Genomic DNA, 14917 nt, shown 5'->3' with positions numbered 1-14917 from the left:
CACTGTGGCGAGTTTTAAAAATCCATGCAAATCAACTGAGGTCTAAATTCTAGATTAAAAGGGAATGAAAATGCTGTGGTGAAGCATTGAGAATGTCAAATCATTCTCTTCCAGATTTGTTGTTTCTCCCCAATCAGTCTGAAAATAATCACATTTAAAGGGCTCCTCTGTGGAACCCTACAATCCATTTTCAGTAACGTACGAGTATACCAGCATACGAAATTTATGGGTAAGTAAAGACCAGCTGGTCCGTCAAGTCTGCCCCACAGCATGATGGCCAAACCATCATGGCCAATACTTCTTCCCTCCCCTGACCTTACACCCACCCCAACAGCCATGTAATCTCCTGCAAGAGGCAAAAACAACTGAAAAAACCTAGGGCCAATAAGAGAACAAAATACTCAAATTCCTCTCCAACCCCCTCAGGCAATTGAAACCAGTCCAGGAGATCACATGGCCCAAGTGTTATCTATAAAGACACTTACCTTCCATATCATGCAATCTCTGCCCCAGTCAGGAACCGGTCCAGCTCCCTCTTTAAGGCATGCAAAAAAAGTCAACACCCACCCAACGTATTCCAATGAAAGGTCATCGACCCAAAACGTTAACTCTATGTTTTTCTCTCTCCACAGTCGCTGCCTGACCTGAGTGTTACCAGCATTTTCTGTTTTGATCCTAAAGTAAACTGGCCAGTTTCACCAAAACCAGCCACCAGGAAGAAATTGCAAAAAATAAACGCTCTTCCCAGAGGACCACCTTAAATGAATCTTAGTTGCCGCCAGCTGCACATAATGGCGGCATTAGCGCAGCACTCACCCCAATGTAAATGCAGCTTTAGAACCACATTTGTTGTGAATTTATGATGCAGTCAGTTCTTAGAACCTGGGATTCTTCATAGTGAAATGCAGTTGACGAACAGAAACTCACCTACCTGCAGTCTGCTTCATTTAGTTTTGTAAAGCCTCGTGGAGCCCAGCACTCTTTGAAGCCCCCTTCACTATGGATTTCAACAAAGTTCCACAGAAACTCCAATTAACCACCAATAAAATGCCAAGAATGTGATTGCTAATTCCACCTTGGCCACGAGTGATCATATTCCACTGCCATGTAAACTGTTTGTAAACTTCAGACTAATTGTTACTTATGAAAAAAGTAATGCAAAAAAATTAATCCTCAGAACACTCTTCTCAAGCATTATTGAGTCTTGCTCTAATACAGCTCAAGGCCACTTGGTTAGATTGGGATTAGCTAAATAAATAAGCATTTACTAATGACATTTGACAAATTTACAAGAATTCTGGTTTCTCCATGCATAAACCTGAACTCAATTATTTAAATGGAAATCTGGGTTAGCTAGTGCTCGCCAAGACTTCAACAGCACCTCCCAAACTCACAACCTCTACCACCTAGCAGGCAGCCGGGAACACCACCACCTGCACATTCCCCTCCAAGTCACATACGATCCTGACTTGGAACTATATCGCTGCTCCTTCATCAGGGTCAAAATAATGGAACTCCCTACCTAACAGCACTGTGGGAGTACCTTCACCACTTGGGCTGCAGCGGTTCAAGGCAGCGGCTCACCACCACCTTCTCAAGGGTAATTCGGGATGAGCAATAAATGCTGGCCTTGCCAGCGATGCCCACATCCCACGCATGAATAAAAAAACATATGGCCCAAAGAAAGAATTCTGGTCACAATTCAATCTGTCTTAGATCAGCATCTGTCGGAAATGCTCAACATCTCTGTGCTGATCTAGAATACCACCCACCTCCCCCACCTGGAATCCCTTTCAATTGCCCCCAGTTTTGATCACCATCCCTGCATAAAATAAAGTGCCACCATCCATCAAGGTTCGGAACACTCACCCTCCTCTGCTCCTCCTCTGCATCTGCAAAGAGTTTACGAATGTTTGCTTCAGATTCACCAACATATTTGTTGAGGATTTCGGGACCATTCACAACTTTGGGCTCACGAGCATTCAACATTTTCCCAATCTGTCGTGCCATAAGGGTTTTCCCACATCCTGGTGGACCATAGAGCAAAATACCTTTCACGTGCTTACAACCTAAGGAGAAGACAAAGGCATATTGTAGGACAAATGACCGATGAAAACTACAGGTGCACATAAAATCTCAGAACAGTCAAAAATCCTGAACTAAGAATATTGAACCAAATCTCCCCATTATAAATTGCTAGGTCAACATTTCCAATTCAATTTTGCTGTCAACTGTCACAATGTAGTTGCATACTTTAGCCACTAGAACAGGTGGCAGATGAGGCAGATCCATTCCATTAATTCAGCTACCGTCATTACAAAAACAGCAGATTATAAAACCACATTATCTGAATAGCATAAAACAAAAATTAATAGCCATAACTGCTGCTGGTATCAGGAGAGAATAGGACCAATCGAGGGGACTCGGAATGATGAAAGGTGCAGTGATGTGAAGAGATTTAACACAGACACAGTGGTACACTATTCAAAGGCAGACAGTTACAAAAGGCTATGACCTAGGCCAGTAAGAAACAAAATACCTATTGCCTAAGACATACTACAACTCAGTGGCACCCATCAAAATCCTCTGTAAAGGATATCACAAATACATACCTAGCCCTACCTAAAAGAAATTTTAAAAGGACAAAACTAAGGAGCATACATGAGTTGTCACTCAGGCTATAATATTTGGCTGGAAGATGCAGGAAAATGCTTTCAGGTAGCTGGGGACAACAACATATAATTTATTAATTCACCAACTCTAAATTCAGCCTGTAGCATTTGGAGGGACAAACCTCTGCTCCACACTAAATAAAAATGCAAACATACCAGCTTGGGTCTTCCTCCCGAGCAAGGGGAGTGGGCCAACAGGCCAAAACAACGTAAACACTGCACAGGCAAAACCAGCTCAAAAGGACTGAAATTCAAAGAGTGTACAGGCACAGAGATGGAGATATGACCAAATCAAGTGAATGAAGCCTGTAGATTTCCTGGTAGCAATCCAAACGCAGTGATCTCCCCCACTCCCTTCAGAGTGCAGACTGCCCTCTTATATTCTGTGTGCAAAACAATATTGAGTACTGGCATGCTAGTCAACTGTGGGTGGACCACTGCAGTCATGCTCAACCCTGTCCTCTCTCAGTATCCGTACACAAGTACATATTCCAGCAGGCCGCTGGACAGCAATCAAGAGCAAGAGCCCGTGTCCATCTAGCCTCTCCTTAACCAAGAGTTGCATGCAGTGTCTTTCTGGAAGCCCCAACCAAGATCAACTCACTCAGCACATATGGGGAAATCCAACCCAAGACCTTCCTAGTCTGTTATCAGTGTTGTCCAAAACATTAGCCACTAGCCACATGTGACTAATTGGAAATCCAGATGTGGCCAACTGCATTTCTGATTAGCAAATAAAAATGAGTAACAGACACTGTCGCTGGGCATATGATCTCAATACTCCTATTCGCACAGCGTATGCACACGTACTTCAACGTTTCTTGTGCGTTTGTTGGTAAAATGGTAAGGCAAGAAGCAGAGTGCGCAAGTGTTCTTTGATCATTGTCAGCGTTTCTTTTCTTGGTTACTGAATGGTGGTAAGTAAATATACACGTGAAGTGCCTTTACTTGTGTTGTGCGAGTGCATGTAAGGCGTTTTATGCTAAAATTAGTGCATGTAGTTAAAACAGTGTCATTGTAGCCACACCTATAGCTAGTCAGCAATTTCTATTTGGCAACACTGGTTTATATGGTTCAGCTCTATACCAGGTGGTGTTGTTATTCAATAAGTGATAAGGGCAGCCGAGGTGAGATGCTTTTTGACAGTATAACTGCTACCAAGTGATGAAACTCAACAAAGTGGAGTTGAAAATGTTATAACCGCCTAGACTGGCAGGTCACAGCCACCTCGGCTGCCTTGGGAGCTGTACAGCAGCAGTTTCATTGTATCCAATGAGCAGTATCACATCCCTTCAAGCTACTGCAGTTAATAATGTGTAGCAAATCTTGACAATCAATAAAATCTAAGTGACTAACAGCCATGCCAAGAGTCACTGCTGTAGTCCCGTTAGCAAATTTTACACCGAGATGAACAAACAAAATCAGCCCATTCCTGCCAAATTAGTGTCAGGCACAAGCCATTAAGTACTAAGTGGCAATCCGATCCCTTTTGTATATGGGAAAGGTGTGCGTGAGGTAGGATTGGACGATGAGTGAAGTTCAAAGATGTAATGCTAAACTGCTCTCAACTAAGGCACGCTGACAGACTGCAGTTAAACAAGCCACTGAGAAACAGCCAACCCCTATAGCACCACAATGCACATTACTGTATTTACTAAGGGGCTTTAACAAAAGTTACAAGAAATACTAATGAAGGGGGAACCAAACAGCTGAACGCTTCCTCCTCTTGCAGAATAGGTTTGAAGCAAGGTAATTAGTAAAATGCATTTGTATAAGCATTAAAAATGTAATGATATTTATTTTAAGCACAGCTGGCGATTAAAAACTGGATTAAACTTCACGCAAAATTCAGGAGGTCCCAGCTGCCTCACCATGGGCTGAATCTCCACCCTACTCTCCCGAGTCACATTTCAGCAGCCTTTCCTGCAGCTAGTTTTCATTTGTAACTTAGATTCATAAAAAACACCAGATGTTTTTTTTTGAAGATGTGTGTTCTGGAAGGCTGATTAATGCATGCACTGCATCCCCAATTAATTTTTAAAAACAAAATTAGCAATGAAAACTACTCACTTCCACATTCAGCTTTCCAGAAACCTTACTGTAAGTGTAAAACATATTGGAAATGTATAGTATTTTAGGATTATCCAGCCCAGGGAACTTGATAAGATTAAAAATTCCATAAAAGGCTAAAGGTGCATACGTCTAGCATATTTCCAGCAGATTTGGCCATCATTTAAAAATAACCAAAAGCTCCCCCAATCAGGACAGACAGTGTGGTTTCCCAACACTTTCAATTATTGGATGCAATCATGAGTGGCCACTTTCCCTTGTATTGGTTATTGAACTGCTGGCCAAAGCACTTCCATCTCCAAGAGGTTGAGGGGCTTCAGAGAGAATAGAATCATTTTTAAAAGGTATGTGCTTTGCTGGCTACAAGGGTTCGATGTGAAATGGGTTTGGGGCAGTCTCAATCCAGTTTCGAAAGGGAATGGGTTCCAGCAAAAAAAAATCCTTAATTCTGCCACAATTGGTAATGCCACTCAGACAGGAAAAGGATGGCTGATGTATAAAATGGACAAAATGATAAGGGGTGTTCTTGTGACATTGGGGCAGAGTCAGAGTAAAGGGAACATTACTCCTAATTGAGCTGTGATGAACCTGACCTGGGAGTACTTAATGGAAATACTGGATGCCTGAAAAAGGGCATGCTCCATCTACCAGCATCAATATCCCTCACCTTAAGCATAGGCTCTCAGACTTATTGCTTTATTCCACATGGGGTTGGTTGGCTTCTCTTCTGCTGATCTCAACACCAAATAAAATGAATCCAGAGACAATTTAAATATTTGCAAAAATATGGGTTGAAGAATTTATGTTGTCAAAGATGATCACTCCAAGATCCAATAGTACAACATGGAGTTCGTAATTTATTCCCAGTCCTAAGAAAGACTGAAGAATGCTTCTGAAAAAGTTCCAGTAGATGGAGAATCAAAGGCCAGATCAATGTAGCTTATAAATTGCATTCTTACACACCAAAGTCCTTCCTGCTCACTCAAGCTAGGACACTTACGTGCAATATGAACCAGGCATATTTTGAGAATGATCTGGAACCAAGGTAAAGAATTCAGGACCAGTCACATTAGATCTGCTGCTGCTCTCTTTGGATTTTTTGTTGTAGTCAATTTTAAACATACTAAATGAGGTGCTGGCGATTATCCCTTTCTCCAGATTGGAGAAGTGAAGGGATCCAATTCTTAAAAGTGCGTGGTACTAATCTCAGGGTACCTTTATGTAGCACTCCTTGCCTCAATTATAAGCAGTGTGCAAGCATTAATAGGGAAATAGATTGGGAAAAGCAGACTAGCAACTGTCAGAAAGGTAGTGAATTTCTTGAGCGTGTCTGGGATAGTTTTCTAACAGCAGTATGTCAGAGGAAACAAGGGGGCAAGCCATACTCGATTTAGTAATGAACCAGATTTAGTTAACAGCTTAACTGTGCATGAACATCTATCCAATAGCGATCATAATATGATGAGTTCAATGTAGTGTTTGAAAGGGAAAAAAAGTGAATCAGCTGCTAAGATTCTAGACTTGGGTAAGGCCGACTTCAATGGGATGAGACAGAGACTGTCCACAGTAAACTGGGCAAATCTGTTAATGGGTAAAACGACTGATGATCAGTGGGAAATGTTTAAAGAAACATTTAATGAGATACAGAACCGTTTTTTTCCCCTGAGGGCCAAGAACTCTACTTGCCAAAAAAAACAGCCATGGACAACTAAAGAGTTAAGGGACAGTATAAGACATTAGGAAAGGGCATATAAAAAGGCAAAAAATGGCACAGGTCCTGGCAAATGGGAAAGCTACAAAGATGAACAAAGGGTCACAAAACAGATAGTAAGGGCTACAAAAAAAAGTGTATGAGAAGAAACTTGCCAGGAATATCAAAACCAATACAAAGAACTTTTATAGTTATATTAGGAAAAAGAGGGTGGTCAGGAGCAGTGTTGGCCCCTTAAAAACAAAGTGGGGATATTGTCATTGACAATGGGGAAATGGCAGACATGTTGAACGATCGCTTTGCGTCAGTATTTACAGTCGAAAAAGATGATATCATGCCGGAAAACTAATATTGAACTGGGGACAGGGACTTGATAAAATTAACATAAGTAAAGCAACAGTAATGAAGAAAATAATAGTACTAAAGAGTGACAAATCCCCAGGACCAGATGGTTTCCATCCCAGGGTTTTTAAAAGGAAGTAGGTGAGCACATTGAAAGATTATAGTTAGGGCATCTGCAAAGTTCTCTAGATTCAGGAACTGTCCCTCGAGAATGGAAAATTGCACACGTCACTCTGCTTTTTAAGAAAGGTGAGAGGGGGAAACCAGGGAATTATAGACCAGTTAGCCGAACATCTGTTGTATAATTAAGGATAGGGTGACTGAACACCGAGAATTTTCAGTTAATCAGAGAGCCAGCATGGATTTGTGAAAGGTAGGTCATGCCTGACAAACCTGATTGAATTTTTTGAAGAGGTGACTAAAGTAGTGGACAGGGGAATGTCAATGGATGTTATTTATATGGACTTCCAGAAGGCATTTGATAAGGTCCCACAAAAGAGACTGTTAGCTAAGATAGAAGCCCATGGAATCGAAGGAAAAGTATGGACTTGGTTAGGAAGTTGGCTGAGCAGTTCTGGGCACCGCACCTTCGGAAGGGCATATTGGCCTTGGAGGGAGTGTAACGTAGGTTTACTAGAATGATACCCGGATTTCAAGGGTTAAGTTGTGAGGAGAGATTACACAAACTGGGGTTGTATTCTCTAGAGTTTAGAAGGTTAAGGGGTGATCTGATCGAAGTTTATAAGATATTAAGGGGAACGGATAGGGTGGATAGAGAGAAACTATTTCTGCTGGTTGGGGATTCTAGGAGTAGGGGGCACAGTCTAAAAATTAGAGCCAGACCTTTCAGGAGTGAGATTAGAAAACATTTCTACAAAGGGTGGTAGAAGTTTGGAACTCTTTCACAAACAGCAATTGATACTAGCTCAATTGCTAAATTTAAATCTGAGATAGACAGCTTTTTGGCAACCAAAGGTATTAAGGGATATGGGCCAAAGACAGGTATATGGAGTTAGATCACAGATCAGCCATGATCTTATCAAACAGCAGAGCAGGCATGATGGGCTGAATGGCCAACTCCTGTTCCTATGAAATGTAATCTTGTTTTCCACTGAGGATTTTTGGTTTTACTCCATTAATAGAAGGGAGAAGGGAGTAGGGAAGAGGGATGGGGACAAGTGATAAATGGGTGGCCATTATGGCTAGGGCTGTTTGAGGCAAGATAAGAATATGTACTTAATCGTAACGACCTGAAAAAATACCCAATAAAGCTCATTGATTCATGTTAAAATATTCCTTTAGAATAGTTTACAATCTTATTAGTATGGATGGCAATTTCTCCAGATGTCCTGGCCAATATTTATCCCTCAGCCAACATCACCAAAGACAGATTATCTGGAGATCATCACACTGCTGTTTGTGGGACCTTGCTGTGTGCAAATTGGCTGCCACATTTCCCTACATTACAACAGTGGCTACACTTCAAAAGTGCTTAATTGGCTGAAAGGCTTTGGGACATCCTGATGTCGCACAAAGTTCTACATGGAGGCAAGTTCTCCTTTCTGCACTCCTGATAATTCAAAGCTGTTTTTCCACTAATAAGTTCAATTAAGCAGCTTTGAACGAAGATGTTGGTAATCATCACAAGCAGTGGAAATTACTCTTCTCCATTCAAAACAGCAAGTCAGCAATATTAAAATAAGGAGCTATGATGGAAGCAGTCATCTCTGGATTCTCCACCAATGCCCAGCAACCTGCACTACCACCTCAAGGTTTAGCCCAGTAGGGGCACAGGGCTCAATTTCTCCCGAGTGTTTGTTGCATCATTACCAAGGCAAGTCATTTATTGCTCAGATACTAACATTTTCACTGCATCTAGGACAGCTCATAGAATATGACAGCACTCTGGTAATCATAGAAACCCCAACAGAACATCATGTCACACCAAATCATCTGCCCTAATTATACAACACCTTGTAAAGAATGGAGCTAATTGTTACATGCAGCTAAAAAAGGGGCAGGAGACAGCACTCTGCTCCCCTATTATAGCTCCAAACAGCTTGTGTAAGTTTAAAAAAAATCTAAGATAAATTGGGTTAAGGGGGAAAAAAAACAGCAGCTACGGTCATGCCACATTTAGAGGCGATATGACAGAGAGCAGAACAGTTATGGTGGTCAGATAAAGCCTGTATTCCAAAAGGCGGCCAAAACCAAGAAGAGGATTGTGCTGAGGGTGCAGGGTGTGGAGCCCAACTGTTGGACCAAGACAACACTCTCCATTAAGAGGTGCAGGCACTTTGAGCTGGGAGGATGAGAGAGAAAGGGCCAGGTCATCCAGTTCCAAGCTGCAAAATACTGCAGATGCTGGAAATTGGAAATAAAAACAGAAAATGCTAGAAATACGCAGGTCAGGCGGCATCTGTGGAGAGAGAAACAGGGATAACGTTTCAGGTCGATGACCTTTCGGTGGAACTGGAAGTGAGGATTTAACAGTTTCTTTTAAAATGGTTAAGTTTCTTTTAAAAAAAAAACTTCCACTTTCAACAGATCATCCTCCGCCTTCTAAAGCACGATGCCACCACCAAACACACCTTCCCCTCCCAGCATTCTGAAGGGACCATTCCCTCCACGACACCCTGGTCCACTCTTCCATCACCTGCTCCCCTTCCCGCGCAAGCGCAGGAGATGCTACACCTGGCCTTCCCACCCTCCAGGGTCCCAAACATTGCTTCCAGGTGAAACAGCGATTTACTTGTACTTCTTTCAATTCAGTATTCGCTGCTCACAATGCGGTCACTGAGACCACCACAGATTGGGTGACTGCTTTGCTGAACATCTCCACTCTGTCCGTAAGCATGACCCTGAGCTTCCGGTCACTTGCCATTTTAATCCTCCGCCCCACTCCCACTCTGACCTTGGCCTCTTACACTGTTCCAATAAAGCTCAACGCAAGCTCGAGGAACAGCACCTCATCTTTCAGTTCGGCACTTTACAACCCTTTGAACTCATTGATTTCAATAACTTCAGATCATAACCACTGCTTCCATTTTTTCGGACGGCAGGTGCTGGTAATGGTTCTGCTGTTGTCATTTACAGCCCCTCTAGATCCATCTTTTGTGTCTTTATTTGTCCCATTCCCACCCTCCTCGCTTCGCACCATCATCCCTTTTGTCATTTAATCACTCCAGCCCTCCACCCCATCAGAGACCTTCCCTTTTGTTCTTTCCTGCCCACCCCCCCAACCTCTTTCCCCGACTCTGTACCGGCTTAAAAACTGTTAAATCTTTACTGCTTCCAGTTCTGATGAAAGGTCATCGACCTGAACCGTTAACTCTGTTTCTCTCTCCACAGATGCTGCCTGACCTGAGTATTTCCAGCATTTTCTGTTCTTAATTTGGTTCTGAGCTGCATTCTTCTTGGAATGCAGATTCACATAAAAAAAATGGTCATGCTGATAGGGTTAGATGAAGAGGGGTGGGAGTAGGCTCATGTAGAGCACAAACACTGGCATGGACCGGTTGGGCCAAATGGCCTGTTTCCATGCTTTAAATTCAATGTAATTAATATTTTTAAAAAAGCTTTTCCCAAAAACAATAATGAAAATCCTGCACATTTTTCCATGGGGGAGGAGAAGTGGTAATGATGTTAGGGGGGTGGAGGAGGAGGTCTGAATTTGCCAATGAGGAACCTGATGTACCAGCACCACCACAGCTTCTAAAGTTAACTCTTTTTTCCCAGCAATGACACACAGTTAATTCTGCACACAAAATTTCTCCTCCTGGAATGCGAGCTACTGTAAACCTCCTCGGGTGTTAGTTACGCGGTTAACCGGAGGATGCAGAGTGCTATTAATTCGTCAACTTGTAAAGATTAAAGAGAAAATCTACATCAAAAACAAACACTTCAGCGCTTTGAATGCCATGGATGACTGACATTGACAATTTGCCAAGGTACTGAAAATGTATGAACTGAAAAGGAAAACTCCAGATACTCTTATAATTAATGTTAATTAGACAACAAGCTCCTCCCATATGTGAGCACTGACAGAGTTTCTCTAGAGGACATACTGTAAACAAAAAACTTGGGAGAATTATTAAATATTTGCTCTTGGCTACCTGGTGCTTAGAAGCATGAACAATTAGCACATTCAGATTCATGAGCTCCTGGTCCAATAACCCAGGTATGGGGCAAGATTACTGAAGTGCACACTGAAACCGCCTAGTTTCATTTGTTCCGCTCATCAATCCCCCCTCCCAACGGACTCCACATCTCCCGTTATGCAATATGGTTTCACACACCAGCTGGTACTTGAGTCGAGCAGGCAATCTTCAAGTGTGAACCGAGACAGCGAATGTTGACAGGCCATTCGACCATGGGGTGAATCATGACCAAGCACAATCTTGCCCCTGTTACCCGATACCCACATACACACACTTTCCAGCGTTAATATTAGTAATCAGGAGCAGGAATCTCAGCTGACTTAGTTTTTAAAACAGATAAAAATCAGAAAAATCTGGGATAACTTGAGAGCAGGCGAGAAGCTGAGGCAACGCTGAGGAATATTATCAGACTTCATGTGAAGATGTAGGGAGAAGCTGATGGGGGTAAAATTCCAAAATCACACATCCTGTTGATGAGCTGTATCATGCAGTGTTGGGACCTAAACTCATTTCTGGTTCCCCACAACTCAGTTTCCAATTACATAAAGACAGACAGACTTGCATTTATATAGCATCTTTCACAACCTCAGGATGTCCTAAAGCACTTTATATCCCATGAAGTACTTTTGAAGTGTAGTCAACGTTGTAATGTAGGAAACGTGGCAGCCAATTTGCACACAGCAAGGTCCCACAAACAGCAATGAGATAATGACCAGATCATCTGTTTTAATGATGTTGGTTGAGGGATAAATATTGACATGACATCAGAGATAAATCCCCTGCTGCTCTTTGAAGTAGTGCCATGGGGTCTTTTACATCAACCTGAGGGCAGACAGCGCCTCGGTTTAACATCTCCTCCAAACAATGCAGCACTCCCTCCTGCGTACTGCGCTGGAGTGTCAGTCAAGTTTATGTGCTCAAGTCTCTGGAGTGGGACTTGAACCCACAGCTCTCTTGCCTCTGTCAGGTCATCAACTGAGCCATGGTTGATACCAACATCTAAGAAAAGGGGGCGGGGGGTGCAGTTGGTGGATAGAGGAGATACCACATACTAGTGAGAAAAAAGGGCAAGAATTCAACTCTGGTTGTGCTCACACCATGTTCCTAATGACTTTACACAGGAATATTAACAGGAGATGACCTGCCCATCCTTTCAACCATATGAGAACAAGAACATGAAGTAGGGGTGGGAGAAGGCAACACCATGAATGATGCCAGTGCAGTTCTGATACACAAGAGCTGACTGCTCGAATCAACCTGCTTACTTTCACTAACAACCAACCTTTCCACCTCATCTTACCCCTTCGGTCCTTTTGCCCGACACAAGTTGAACCCAGGCCTACAGAAACAGTTATTATGAACACACGAACCAAAGCATCAGAGAACAGCCCAGGATGCTGATGACTGACTAACCCCGGCCCCTACCTGCTTTTATTAATTAGCCTGAGCGAGCTGGCAGCCCACGTGTGTAGAACTGTCACAATGAGTGGGTGTAAGCTTTGGGGGGGGAGCAGGGGGGGTAATAAGTGTTTAGCCATCATACTCCAGCCAGCCTGGTGTGGGGCAGGCTCAATGGACCAGCTGGTTCTTTTCCTGCCCAATTTCATATGTTCGGAGTCTGTGCCGCTGCCATATATAAATCTAAAATCTCTCACTTTATCCTTCCCCGTCGTGGGAGAAGTAGAGGAGGGACAATTTAAAATCCTATAATGTTCTTCAAACACCCTTTCACCCAAAGCTAAACCAAGAGGTTTTTGTTGCACTGAAGACTAATGTGGTTAGAAGTGAAAAATATTTCACTAACCACAGCACCCCATGCATCTTCTATCTGGTGATTAAATAGTTCAGAGGTGAACATGCACACATCAGAGCAAGATTTTGATAAGCTCCCATGATAGCTCACCATGTAAAGTCACCATCCATTGTGGCAGTAAGCAGTACAGACCAGGACAGTTGCAATCCCAGTCTTCGCTGTGCTCAGTGTGACAGTAGGCTGTACTTATAGCCCGCACTGTTACAGGGTTACGGAGGGAAGAAAACCAAATGCAGCAGTGGGCTCCGCTCGCCTATCCTGTGACCCCTGCCAGAAAGGTCGTCCACAGACATCAGGTGAGAACAGCATTGGGCCCTGCTGTGATGCCTTGCCTAGTCGAATAGTCCGCCAAAACTTAAACCACGCTCACAAACCACCAATCGCCACATAATGATGTCCAGAAACTGCACCCCTGCAAGACTTAGAACCTTCAAATGGAGAAAGAAAATTAAGGGGAGGGAGTGGAGTATGGAAGGAGTTTATTTTTAATCAGAAACACAGGCAAAGCCAACTCAACCCAACTTGCACGACAAAATGCCCCAATGTGAAGGCTGCCTCAAATCACTTATGCTTAGGCTTGTTCTTTATTCCTATAAAAAAGGAATTCTCCAGATAGCCTAACAAATGTTAATCCTGTCGCATTATATGATGCGGTGCAGAAGTGCTAGAGCAGAACTTAAAGGATTACAATAAATTCCCCCCAACTTTCCTACTCTATCGGAGTACAGCATCTTAAACAAACAGATTCTCAAAAGGAACTACTTCAAAAGAGGCTTAGTACCTAAATTATGTTAAACACAAGGATAAGGCTCTGGAAATGTCCCCCCACCTCCCCCAATTTAGTGAAAGGGGGAAAGATAGCCACATTTTTGGAAAAAGATGCACACACACACACAGAGACTCCTTTTACTAATGAAATGAGTGCACAGCTGCTTAGACAAGCCAAGAACCTGGAGCCATGCCAGGAAATGTTGATAGCACATTCTGGACACGTCAAAATTGTCCCAGTAATGAAACCACCTGAATGTTTGACAGCCAATCGAAGAGATGACCCCATAGTGCAGGCAAGTTAAGCCTTTTGCTAAATTAAGTTTTATCAGGGTTTAGATGGCATTTCGAAGATGGCGCATTAAAGGTTATTATTTCGTCTTTTACTTCTGTGCGACGTGCTGTTGGGAGTTTAGAAGTTCAGGTGATAAGCCAGGTGTGCCGGTGATCACTGCTTGGACCTGGGAGGTTTGCTGTCAGCCACTACTAATCCTCATGAGCAGAACCTCACCCACTAAAACAGGTGTGTGACCTGTGCAATCTGGCCACAATACAGCAGAGGAATCAGACATCACATGAAGGGTAGAAAGTGAAAAACATTGAATTACATTGCTGCTGCTCATTCGCCAATCAATCAGCTCCCCTCTCTCCACCCCAAGTTAAAGCTTTTGGGCACAGATTCAAATCAATAATTTTGAACTGGTTCAATTTTTTTCTTCCTTGTGTGGACGAGCTGAGCTTGTAAACAGGAATTTCTAGCTTGGATTCAGAAATTACATTAGGTGCAGTGTTTTGTTTTATTAATTCGTGGTCTCTCTGGTTATTTACCATTCTGTATCTGGCCCTCACTGCTTACGTAGAATTTACAGCACAGAAACAAGCCATTCGGCCCAACAGGTCCTTGCAGGTGTTTATGCTCCACACGAGCCTCCTCCCACCTTACTTCATCTAACCCCATCAATAAATTCTCTCTCTCTCTCGTTTATCTACCTTCCCCTTAAATGCATCTAGGCTATTCGCCTTGACCACTCCATGTGGTAGCAAATGCCACATTCTTGAGGAAAGAGGTTTCTCCTGAATTCCTTACTGGATTTATGAATGATTGGGTTGGGAGAAGCACCATCTCAACATTAAACATTGTGGCAGCAGCCAATCTGCATCTTCATGAAGACTGCAGTGCCTATGGACGCACTGCCTTAAAATCCAGGCCAGGCAATGCCAGGAGGCTGCTGCATCTTGATGCAAACACTCCTTACAAATACAGTAGGGATAATGAGAGCATCTCCTGGAAGGACGAGTGGAAGCAGTTAATTTAAAAATGGTCTACCCCCTAAAATGGTTGGATTCTCTGCTCTTGCCCAAGTCTTGCTATAAACTTAAA

General features: G+C 42.9%; 1 protein-coding gene across 2 annotated transcripts in view; it reads right to left on the bottom strand.

The window, feature by feature from the left end:
* Positions 1–14917, bottom strand: part of LOC137300014 (vesicle-fusing ATPase) — a 218961-nt gene that overhangs the window by 118320 nt on the left and 85724 nt on the right. For both annotated transcript variants that reach the window (XM_067969099.1, XM_067969100.1), the window contains exon 9: positions 1870–2069. In XM_067969099.1, the coding sequence (XP_067825200.1) occupies positions 1870–2069 (200 nt within the window). The remainder of the gene's footprint in view (positions 1–1869; positions 2070–14917) is intronic.

Source organism: Heptranchias perlo, chromosome 30 (genome assembly GCF_035084215.1).
Source record: "Heptranchias perlo isolate sHepPer1 chromosome 30, sHepPer1.hap1, whole genome shotgun sequence".
Classification (NCBI taxonomy): domain Eukaryota; kingdom Metazoa; phylum Chordata; class Chondrichthyes; order Hexanchiformes; family Hexanchidae; genus Heptranchias; species Heptranchias perlo.
This window is presented reverse-complemented; position numbering and strand designations above follow the sequence as displayed.